At 42.6% G+C, this 12,456-nt stretch overlaps 1 protein-coding gene across 1 annotated transcript; it reads left to right on the top strand.

The window, feature by feature from the left end:
* Positions 1-5,914: 5,914 nt before the first annotated feature.
* Positions 5,915-12,134, top strand: CREG1 (cellular repressor of E1A stimulated genes 1). The gene is made up of 4 exons (XM_010218264.2): positions 5,915-6,202; positions 8,616-8,735; positions 10,785-10,972; positions 11,604-12,134. The coding sequence occupies exons 1-3, from the start codon at positions 5,930-5,932 to the stop codon at positions 10,968-10,970; spliced, it is 579 nt and encodes a 192-aa protein (XP_010216566.2). The 5' UTR covers positions 5,915-5,929; the 3' UTR covers positions 10,971-10,972; positions 11,604-12,134.
* The last annotated feature ends 322 nt before the right edge of the window (positions 12,135-12,456 follow it).

Genomic DNA, 12,456 nt, shown 5'->3' with positions numbered 1-12,456 from the left:
TATTTGTGTCCCCGCGACTATGTCATTTGGGCGTGCCGGTGAGGGTGTTGAATCTGGGAAAGTGTGTCTGTGAGCACGGAGGATTAGCAAAGGGTGGAGGGAGCTGTGCATCTCTGCAGGGCTGACTGAATCTCTGTTCTTTCTAGAGGTGTTTGGTCAGAATTTATTTGGCCCTGCCTATCAGTACCAGTACCTGAGGCCTCTGCCCATGTATCCGTCTGTATTTGGTTGGTAATGTACAAAGCATTTTCCAAAAATTTACTATTATTAACCAGCCTCCATTACCAACTTTTTTTTTTTTTTTTTGACCCTCTCAAACTTGGGGGTCTCAGCCTTTCCTGTTCTCAGTCAAATAACTTAATTCTTAACTGAAAAAAGGGGGATAGGTAACCACGGAAAGAAAAAAAAACACACTTGTATTTTAAAGATCAATCAAGTCTAAAAGCCAACATCCTGTTTTGTATTGTGTTTATACCTCAACTCCCCTCTGTCAGGAAGTGAACGTGAGCAGTATTTTCTACGGGAAACTTGCTTTTTGATTCCACCTTTTCAATAACTGTGCTCTGAAATATCTGCTCCAGCCAACCCTACCCTAGCCCCTCAACATTAAACTTGCACTGCAAACTTTAAACCTCACCCTCCTCTTCGGGGAGTTATCAGCGGGAAATGAAGTCAGCTGGAACGCTTTGTACTATTGACATTTTTTGCTCTAATTCTGCAGCTGCGCTTGAGCACATCTGAAAAGACGCAGGCTGAGGATCACATCAGTGCTCGCGCACACACACGCACACAGACTTGCCTGCCAGGCATTGCAGACCTCTGGGAATTGCCCTGAAAAGATAAGCCCCACTACCAAAGATACTGGAACTAAATGGGGGGACATAGTTGTAAGTGATTCTAGCTAAGCAGTGTTGGACTGAGCGTGTAAGACTGTGTGTTGCATGCTGGCACTGAAAGGTTGAATTGTTTCAAGTTTCTTTTGCCTGCTTGTGTCTGAGTGCTAACATCATGGCTCTGTACAAATTAAGCAGGCTTCCTCTCTTCTTGGCTTTGGGCAATACTTCATCCCTAAAATGGAGTAAACGCAGAAAAACACTGTGTTGTACAAGGAGTGTGACACCTACGTTGCTTTTCCTCAGCTCTTAGCAACTGTATGAGATACACTGTCCTCATTCACACCAGCCAACTCAGGTCTGGTCAGTGGTGCACAGATGGCTAGCGTCATCTCTGGAAGCACTTGAATTTCTTTGGAGAGCTCTTATTTCCAAGTGTTGATCCACTTGACTTCAGAGAACAAACTGAACGGGGCTACTAAAAGGCATGGTTTCTTCTCATTATATTTGTACAGTGATGGGAGGAACATTACCAGCATCAGTCATTGACAGCCCCTTTTTAGACTGGATAACTCTTCTACTAGTCACTGTTACGCAACAAGACGTAACATGAAGAAATAAGCAGCTATATCCAGAGCATGGGAGCTGTAAATTCCTTAGTATCCATGCTGGGTGCAGCCATGTTTTGTCTTGTTCTCAGGCCGGTCTTACTGAACACCTCTCAGCACCGTAGAAAACAGTGTCAGAGATGGCCCTCTTAACAGGCCTTTTTTGTGGAATAGCAATTTTTTTTCTGATTGAAAACTGAACACCATTTCTGATCCATAACAGGTTATGCCTAGAGAACATTTACATTGCTAATGTCTGTGTGGTGGCTGTTAAAAAGATAAAGGACTTTTTGCCGAATGCCAGTCCAGCACTATATTCATTTTATCTAATGTTTAAAAAATATACAAATGAAAGGAGCAGAAGCTGAACTCACAAGCAGTGTGAATTGGGAACTTTGAGGACAAGAATAAATCAATGCACCATGCACAAACATGCAACACTCTTCTGCATTTGGCAACATTGTTTGTTGTGTGCAATTTCCTAATAGTACAGTAGTTGCACTACACTGTTGGATGGGGCTGGTATCTCCAGAGACTGTTATATCTCACCAACGTTTTTAGAAACAATTTGCATGGTGAATCTCATTTGGCACCAAGCACTGGCAGCTTCAAAGCCCTGAGTACTTCAGCATTTGCTAGAGCTGAATCAGAGGTCAGTTACTTCTGCCAAATGCAGCGGCAAGTCACTTTAATCACTTGTCACTTGAATGCGGAGACCTGGCCGACTCACAGATCAAGCACTATTCACAGCAAGACTGCACAGCCCGCAAGTGTTATCTGGTGAGGAAAGGGGTCCTGCTCATGGACAGACTACATGATCTAGACAGGAAACCTGGCCCAGCTCAGAGTTAGACTATATATCTGAAAAGAAAACTTGCCTAGCCCATAGCACAACTACACCATCTAAAGAGAGAGCTGGCTCAGGGCAAGAAATCCTATAAAGAGAGAGCACGATGACATATGAGCTGGATGGAGACCTTGCCCAGCTTCTGGCTAAATACACATTCTGCAGAGATGTGGCTTCCAGATTCAGCCTGTGACATGTAAGCCAGGCTGAAATTAAGTGGTCCACCCCTGTGTAAGGAGTAAAGGGGCTCTCTCTATAGTAAGATATTACTGTACATTTATTGTTTGTGTAACGTAGGTTAGAACACAAGTTGAAAAGGAGAACTAGCGGCTAGCAATAGTTCCTTGATTGTGTTACACAAGGATTCTAGAAGCCCCACACAACTCCTTGCATCAGAATAGACAGTGCCCTTCTCCTTTTTCTGAAATGTAGTTGAGGAAGTGAGAGGTTGCTACAGATAACACATTGCCTCTGGGCAAGCTAAATGAACTAAAGACCTTGTCCTTCACCCTGCAAGTTTGCCCAGCACTGCCCAGCCAGAAAGCATAGTGTCAATACAAGCCTTCTTCAGTCAACAGAGGCTGTACACTTAAAAAAATCAGCATAATGAATCCTATTCTCCTCAGCACAAAGAGCTGACACTGTTCACTTCAGTGAACGCTGCGCAACCCCGAGCGCCATCAGCCCTGCACGCGGGCTGTGAGCGGGCTGTGAGCCGCGGAGGCCGGGACAACAGCACCGCTCTGTGGGTGCTGACGGAGAAGCCAGCGGGAGCCTTTCCAGGCTGCAATGTGAGAGAAACCAAGGAAAATTTGGGATGTGTTGTTGCTATTTGGATGGGTCGCTTTCTATGGCTCCCCTTAAAGTCCACTTCACATGTCCAGTTGTGGCAAGGGAAGTGCAAGATGATTTTGTGTGCTTTCCCAAAGATCCGTTTGGAATCTCCTTTCACAGAGTAGTCAGTGATGTGGCTGTGCCCTTCCAGTAACATGTGCTGCTCCTGGCAAATGGGAGGTACCTACACTTTGCCAACACATTCTGTTGATAAATTTAAACTATATAACATAAAAGCTTTCCCCCTTCTTGTGGTTTATGCAAAAATCAGTTGCCAACTCTCCTTCCCTCATTGTCTTTATCTTCTTTCCCTTCATCCTGGCACTTGATTCCTTCTGCCCATTCTCCCTGACATTCCCTGTTTCTTGTACTGACCCGCTCCTCTCTGCTCCTTGTCATGATTACATGCTCCCCTGTAAAATCATTTATGCACTCATCCCTCATACGCTGAACTATCCCACCACTGCTACCACTTATCCCTTTAACTGCTCAAGAAAATATCCTCCTGTCTTCTCAGAGGGCAGAACTGCTGTGAAAATGAAGAAAAACAAGTTGTTTCTACGTATGCATGCAAGTGTGTTTATAGGGAAAGAGGAAGCAATATGCCTCTATGTTTGTGTTAGCAAGCATAATCTTCAAGGAAATAGTTTGTTGCAGTTCATCTTCCTCATTCATTTTCCTCTTTTCTACGTCCTTCCCTCTAGATCACTTTTGTCCCTTTCTTCCATACTCTTTTCACCTCTACAGAAGAGCTACTATCAAGTTGTTCTACTCCTGCCCCTTGTCTAAACATATTACATAATCCTATATGTAAAAATACATCCTTTCACACACAGTCTCTTTTTCTCTCATGCCTCACTCCTTTTCTGACCCTATTTTCTTGTCAGGTCTTTGCCCTGAAACATAACTTGCCCTGTATCAAAGCCAAGCATATTTTTATAGCCTTTGTTGTTGGAGGAACTATTCCCTGCAAGCACAGCTCTCAGCTCCACAAGCGTGTGTCATGCCCCAGCTGCACATAAAATTCGTTTCTCCCCTCAGTTATATTATATCAAAGCTTAAGTTTCTCCAGATATGGCCAAGGGAAGGCAGCAGCCCCAGAGGGAAAAGTCAGGCACTCCTCCTGCTCTCTACAGGCAAGGGGAATATTATGGAGAAAATAATTGTATTCTGTGTGTCCACAATACAGTACATAAATGGTAGGCAATGGATGCATGGTGTACTTTTCTTCGAGATGATGCATGGTGTACTTTTCTTCGAGATGTGATGGCTTTCCTGAATTAAACCCAACCAAATTATTCATTCAGTCTGCACCCCACTATTCCCAGGGGCCCTGCAGGTGCATCTTCTTGAGTGCCCTATGCCCCTGCCCGGTGCTTGGATATGCATCTGCTGGGTGGTGGAGCACTCGGGGGCAGATGTTAGCCACATGAAAAACGTTGGCTGTCTGATGCGGAAGGAGCTTTAGCACATGGTCCTCCAGCACCTTTTGTAAATATATGACCCGCCCCAGCAGAAGACTGAATGCCACCATGGTCTGGACTTCAATATTTATCAAGCAGAAGGGAGTCCACTAGGGCAACCTGGGGATCCATATTGCTGTCCAATATATGCGCTCCTTCCATATAAAATGGGTAAAGAAATGGCCTTATCTCCTTCTCGAGGGTCAAATGTCTGCATGACATTGGATTTGAGAGATTCAGGTGGAAGGGCTTTAGGAATGGTGAGCTTTCCCCTTTCCACTCCCCCACCCTGTGGGCATAAATTTGGGAGCAAAAGTTCATTCAAAGGCTAAGCTTTTGCAATCTGTGCACAAGGGCTCAACCTTATCTCTGCTGTAAGGTCACTTCTCACTGGAATCCCATAGCAGATAATGTTTTGTTCTCAGCATGATCTGAACTGTTTTTAGACTGAACTTCAACACTGCCTATAGCTAATGACTGACCCATGAAGCTCAGTCAGAGACTTGAACAGAAAACAAAAAACAAATTAACAGAGAACAGAAAAGAACAGAAAAGGCCAAGCACGGCATATTAGCCTTTGTGATCCACAGCTATATTTACACCAGGAATACGGTAAATTGGAACAAAATAGCAATCTTCCTGGTGATCTTTAAAAGCATCGGAAGTGGCAACAAAAGTTGCCAACTTCCAACTTCACCAACAGACCTGGCACAAACTTCCGTGGGCCCCTTCGGGGCAGCGCCAGGAGGCTCGGAGGCAGCTCCCGACAGGTCACCGCTGGCAGCGCCGGCCACAGCGCCGCCAGGGGCGAGAGGGAGCCGCGGCCGTTGGTGCTGCGCGGCCGTTGGTGCTGCGCGGCCGTTGGTGCTGCGCGGCCGTTGGTGCTGCGCGGCCCCGCCCCGCCTCCCTCGCGTGATGGGCGGGAGCGAGGCGCCCTTGCACGGTGACCCTCCTGCCTCTCCAGCCGCTCGCGAAACCTGATTGGCGAAGCGTCCTGGTGGTGGCCTCCCATTGGTTGTTGCGTGATCAGTGACTCCGCCCCCTTCGCACCTCCCTGCCGAAGGCAGCCGGAGCTGTCAAGTGTTGTTTACATCGGCGGCTGACCCTAGCCCCGTCTTCCAGCAGCTCTCATTGGCTGAAGACAGGGGCGCGGCGATCCCATTGGCTGATGGCGGAAAGGCTAATTTCCCACTCGCGTGAGTTCATTGGCGGAGGAGAGCGGGTTGGGCGTTCCGATTGGCGGAGGGGGCGGCCCCTCCCGCGCGGGGCAGGGGACGCGGGGCGCCGTGCTTGGGGTCAGTGGCGGTTGGCGGCCGCCGGGGCTCGGGGCTCGGGCCGGTCGCGATGCTCCCGTTGCTGCTCCTGTGCGCGGCGGCGCTGCCGCTGGCGGCGCGCGCGGCCATCCCGGCGCCCGAGGAGGCGGCGCGCATGGCGCGCTTCGTGCTGCACAGCTGCGACTGGGGCGCGCTGGCCACCCTCTCCACGCAGGTGGGGCTGCGCGGCCACCCCTTCGCCAACATCTTCTCCCTCAGCGACGGCCCCCCCGGGAAACACGGCGGCAGCGGCGTCCCTTACCTCTACCTCACCGACATGGAGATCTCCGTGCAGGACCTGGAGGTGAGCGGGCGCCGCTGGAGCCGGGCCGGGGCCGCCTCGGAGGGGCAGAGGGAGGGACGGGGGTCGTGAGGCCTGGCGGCGAGGTGAGAAGGCGGCTTTGCCCGTGCCATTCGCCAGAGCTTCGCTGCCTCGTGTCGGGCAAGAGCCACCGCGCGAGCGCTGCGCTTTGGGGTCCCTCCTTGCCTGCCTGTTGCTGAGCGGCGTCCACGGTTGTGGGCACGACGGGGCTGTACCTGTAGGCGCTGAGGTGGGAGGAAGCTGCGGTGGATCCAGGCCCTCTGCGCACTCCAGCCCCACTCCGTCCCTGTGCCTGCCCGTCAGTGTCTCCAGCCTTTTCCTGGCGTTATATTTGAGAGTAGAACTATAGCATCCGGTGAGATGCCTCCAGTTTAACAGTCTGTGTAATGTTTTTGCAAAATTCAACCTGAAAATGATATATGCTGATTAGAAATAATAATAGAGAAACCAGTATAAGGCACTTAAAACTTTCTATTTTTAAAATATGCTATGCGTATTTCTTAATACAATGACATATTTGTCTTGGTCACTTGTGCATTTTTGTCTCAGTAGGAAATATTGGTTGGAATATTTTCGTATGAGTCAGGATCTTCATGAGCATTTTATGCAGGCAACATAAGGGTGCTAACAACCTTTCCATGAATGCCACTTCATTTGTGAGCTCCGAGGAGAATTTATTAGTCCTTGAGCATCTAAACATAAAGTGGTGCTGTCTTTTTTGATACACAGTATTCTTGGGAAGCTCCTGTTGGTCCTAGTCCAGAAAGTATCATCTCCTGAGTAGTCCTCCAGTAAAGGAAGTAGCTGAAGTTTCAAGAGGAGTCCTAAACACAGAGAAAAAGGGCCAAAGAACCCTTATGCAGAGAAAATGAAAAGGAGAACTTAATGCAAAAAAATAAAGGATTGGGGGACTAGAATTTGGTAGTGTAGGGCATGAGTAAAAAGGACTCTCATACTGAAGTAGTAATTGAAGTTTACTGGTAAAGCAAGTGAACAGCAAAAGATGGGCACACCAATGTTCTGAGTTTACATAATTGGTCCTTGCCTCAGCTCTTTTGTTTGACTGTGGTCAGGACAGAATTGACTTAAGAGAGACAGTGATTATCTGCATCCTTTATTAAAGAGGTGCTTCTAGTAACTACTGTAGTATTATTAAAACAAATGTGCACAAAACTTAGTAAGATTTTTTTTTCAGAATTTCTTTTAATATAAACCCCTTTGTTTTTACTCTCACTCAACTTTTAGCTTATTACTTCAAAACTGTTTATTTATGGATCTAAAAGGTGTGGAGGATCTAAAAGGTGTGGAGAGCCTAATTTATTTTGTGTTGTATGTCTTCCTCTACCCCATCTACTACCCTCTGTTTTCAGATATAAAAATAATGCTACAAAAATATTTTCCTACAGATTGCTTCCCAGCAACATAAATCAACATATATTTATATTCTACAGGACAGAAACAGTCACGTGGAAAGAGACTTCTGATAGGAGAAAATGCTGAATAATGATGAATCAGCTTTTTTGTAGTTAAGCAACTTCCTGTCTGTGCTGTGAGTCATATGATAGCTCTTGCATCCTAGGTTCAATGGTATGGGGCAAAGTGCTCATGTCACTTTCATAATGAGCTCTTTTAATGGAATTTCCCAAAGCATAGGAACTTTCTGTGTTGGGGAGAGAATGAACTGAAGTATGTGCCATTCTGCAGCAGGCAAACCTGTTTTGGACAAAGGTTTTTCAAGATGATTGTGGTCTCCAAAGAAAGTGTAGTACAATCAAATAGATACATAGATCGTAGAAATCTTTATTCTTCAACTTTGGGGCCTTTCTTAAATACTGAAGTTTTTTTAAGCTTAGTTTTTAAAGTTCACTTTGAATGTCAAGAAAGCTGACTGATTGGGGATGGAGGGATGGCTTTGTTGTTGTTTGTTTGTTTGTGGGAGACAGTGCTAATTCAATACTTTCATTCACAGTTGTGACAGCTAGTTGGTTACCTTTCAGTAATACTTTGTCATTCTGCTTGCATTAACTTTATGGAGTTCACTACATCTTCTTCTCTATACCCCAGTGTTTTAATTGGAATATATCTTAGTTTGAATGTGAAATAGCTAGACTGTATGTTGAATTCAGGGCTTTAAAGAAAGCAATCTTTGTGAGATTTGCATTTTATCTTATCAAACTTTAACACACTTATAAACTCTGTTTTCTTTTAGATCCAGAGCTCATCTTCGTAGGTTTTTCAGATATAATTAGGAAAAAATGACAGCTTTGTTCTTTTTACAAGTAATTCTGAACTGAATAAAGTACCAGAAGCTGAAAATATCATGATGGATATCACTTTTTTTTTCTTTTTCTTGCACATGTACATCAGCCTATTTATCTCACTCTTTGTATTTTAGATCAATTCGAATGCCTCCTTAACTGTATCTTTGGCACAGACTCCGTACTGCAGGAAGCATAAGTATGATCCCCAGAACCCTCTCTGTGCCCACATAATCTTCTGTGGGACTATTGTAAAGGTAAGCAGCTGAAAGTTGACACGGGACAAGAATGTATGTGTTGAACAGTATTGCTAAGTGAAAGAACAACAAAAAATTCTGAATATTTCTGGTGAATATATGAAGTGACTTTCTGTGCTATGACACCAGAAGGCTAGCTTACAGCTTGTGTAAGGAGAAGGAGGTAACCATGTGGTGGTAGCAAGAGTTCTGCTGAAGCATCTTTAGCAAGGCACTTGGGAGGAAGACATTGCAATTAAGTCTCCCTAATTCCTCTAGACCTATTTAGAAACTAAAATATTCAAGAGTTCTCTGGGAGTCAAATATTGTTGAGGTTTTCTTGTCCTATTTGTCAGTTCAGTCATTTGGCCCATCCAGTTTGGCAGGTGTGCTTCCAAAACTGTATTGAAATAACTATTAATCTGAGCTACACAGTTACAGTATTAGAGGCAGAGAAGGTGTATTGCATTACATGGCAGTATTTCTGCCAGTGCAGTGTTGTTTCAAATTCACTTTGACCCTTGGAAGGCACTTAGAATGGCATCTAGAACCGTGCGTAGTGTTTATCTGAAGTCTTAATCCCATTATTGAGGATGGTGATGGAGGATGAGGACTAATCATCATTAGTCTCGTGTGATGGCCTGGATTCTTATTTGTTGCTTTCATACATCAAATATGTAAATATTACATTCTAGCAACCCTTTAATTGCTATCATGCTTAAAATAAACAGTCACATTAGTGATTAGTGATTAGTTTCTGTTGTATCATATCCAGAACTCAAACTTGTTGATTTAACCCTTCAACCATTTGCCCATTGTATTAAGTACTGTCACACATTTTAGTTGCTGTTCTCTATGGATTCTGAGTTATTTTACAGTGTGTGTGTGGTATGTATAAGCATCTAAAGACCCTTTGATCTTTTTGGTATCTCTTTGAGTGAGCAGATACAGAGGAGATAAAATTATTAATAAAACATGGCATTGTAAGCAGGTAGCAGGGATCCGCTACTTCTCTTTTGAGACTTGGTATTTCAAATAACACCCATGATCATGCTACACCTTTTTGCTATTTATTGAGTTGCAGAGCTTTACTTAGCTTGCCACATACATATACATATATGTTGCCATTATAACTCTACCAACATTAGGATAGAGAGCAAAACATTCTATAGTCCTGGTTTTCAGCTGTTACTGAGTTTTTGTTTCACTTGATTGCCATTCTTGCCTAAGCACTTAAATCAAGATCTTATTTTTTTCCCCATTTTTTGTTTGCATAGTCAAGCTTTGCACATTTTAGTTCTGAAAAATATGGAGAAAATTAGGGAGAAAATTTATCTCCAAGAACAACTTCCTAGTCGCATCTTATGAAAAACTTGAATTAAAAAAAAGCTTTGAAGACACAATTCTGTGTGAACATTCCTGTCCTCATAAATAGACAGTTGGCATCACTATTTGCTTTTCCATAAAATCTGACGTGTTATTTATGCCAGAATCATCTTAAGTAAATTAAAACAGAGTTTTGCTCCTCACTCCTTGGATTGTTTGTCACTCCATCAAGAGAGACAAAAAGAGAGACATTGTTTCTCTAGCAAGACCTGTGAATATCCTTTTCAAGATCTTTTCTGTGGACTTCTGTAACTGTCTTCTGTAAAATAATACTTGAGTAGAATAGGGTGTGGTTTTATCCATGCTATTTCATACAAGTCAGTGTCAGCATGGATCTAGTCTTTATGCTAGAAAAGAATTAATATTGCTTCTAAATCTGTCAGTCTGCATATATCTTCATCCAAATAATAGAAGACTTTTGTTGAAGATGTACTTTCTTGCTCATGCTTACTTTTAAGTGCATCCTTTTGATTTCAATATTAAAGTATTTTGGAGTGTTTGCGTGTCTCATGTATAGCTGTAGCCCTCTCTGAAGGTAAACAAACTCTGCCATAGTAATGAGTGCTTTGGAATGGGACATAGCTAAACTGCGAAGAGCACGCTGCAGTCAGCAGTGGTCTTTTAGCTAAAATTCACCTTTGTGCGATTTTATCTTAATGTAATCGTTTGCTGGTTGTTGTTCAGGTGAATGATTCAGAAGTTGGCTTAGCCAAACAAGCGTTATTCACTCGCCACCCTGAGATGGAAAGTTGGCCTAAGGATCACAACTGGTTCTTTGCCAAATTCAACATCACCAATATTTGGGTTCTGGACTACTTTGGTGGATTGAAAATTGTGACACCAGAAGAATATTACAGTGTCAAGCCTTAGTAGTAAGTACTTGAAGTTTGCTGCATGTTCAGTTTTTGTTGTAGTTGGAACCTTTAAAACTTTTTCCGTAGGGATATTGCTCACAGTATATATTATCAAACTTTTTATACATACATATGTACACACATACATACATATATATTTATATATATACACACACCTATTTTATGTCTTTTTCCCTAAGTAAGGGATACAGTGCCTGAAATCTTGATATGTCTGAGTAGAGGACCCACAAAGTAACATAGTAAGCTTTGCTAGGTATACCATATATTGAAAATCAAAGATTTGTGCTTGTATGTCAACTTAAATATAATTTGAGTGGAAAGACTTTTTCAGAGTAAGCACGCCCACTTTTCTGCATTTGTATTAATTGCAAGAAAGATGATTTTTTGCCCTATTAGTTAAAAATGGTGAGAATACTTAGCATTTACAAAGTTCCATCAGTAGAATTGTTAATGCAATATTGTATAAAACTTTCAAATAAGTTTAAAATTACACTTGAATCATCATGGTATTGAAGTGTAGAAAAATTCAGTTCTATTGTCTACCTAAAACTAAGTCTTCAAATATTTCAAATATATTTTATTTCGATCAACACACTTTCAATTTCATTTTTATTCTTACTCCTTGTAGGTTGAGGAAGATCCTGCGTGATGCTGATATACAAATGAATTGCTTTGGCTGACTGTTTCATTCAAGATTTCTGCGTATTGTAGAGCTGAATTAATAACGCAAAAGGAAAAAAAAATCCCTAACAACAACTGCATTATTAATGAACTTGAGTAACCCATCTGAAGCAAATGTTAATTTTCAGTGACTAGCGCAGCTTGAATCATGTCATATTCACAAACCTTTATGAAAAGCTGTGACTTTATTTTACTCATTGGACTTGATCCTACAAAGTTACAATCTTCCTGTTTACAGCTTGCATTCAGAAAGGCTGTGTTTATTGGAAGCTAAAGGATTAGTCCAGTTTTGCACTTTTCAGTGCCTTAGTTAAATCATATATGTTTGCGGTTGCACTCCTTTTTTTTTTTTAATGCCAGCTTATTTTAGCACTCCCAAGTGCTAAGTTCACAATTATCCGAAAGTAATTTTAACTGATTAAGTTGATTTCACCATGAGGAAATATTACCTAGCTATCCGCGTAAGAATGTGAGAATTTGGATGCCTTAGTGATAGAACACTGCAACTGATCAGATTAAAACTCTTTCTTAGTATCATCATTACATTTTGTATTACTACTTACCTCAAATGCTTGAAGGATTTTTTTTAATGTGTTTTTAGAGCAATAGATTACATTTTCATCCTCTACGAAAGAGAAATAAGAAGTACTTGTTATTAAGCACATACTGTGCAGTACTTGGTAGGTAGTTTAGGAACAAATAAGTTTGTAATATGGGAAACAGTTTTCTTCTGTATAGATAACACTGAATTTAAAAATGAAATCAGAGAATATTCTTATAAAAGTAGAACAATTGTTGAA

This window comes from Tinamus guttatus, unplaced genomic scaffold (genome assembly GCF_059628265.1).
Source record: "Tinamus guttatus ecotype Peru unplaced genomic scaffold, ASM5962826v1 Tinamus_guttatus_pri_ptg000035l, whole genome shotgun sequence".
NCBI classification, from domain to species: domain Eukaryota; kingdom Metazoa; phylum Chordata; class Aves; order Tinamiformes; family Tinamidae; genus Tinamus; species Tinamus guttatus.
This window is presented reverse-complemented; position numbering and strand designations above follow the sequence as displayed.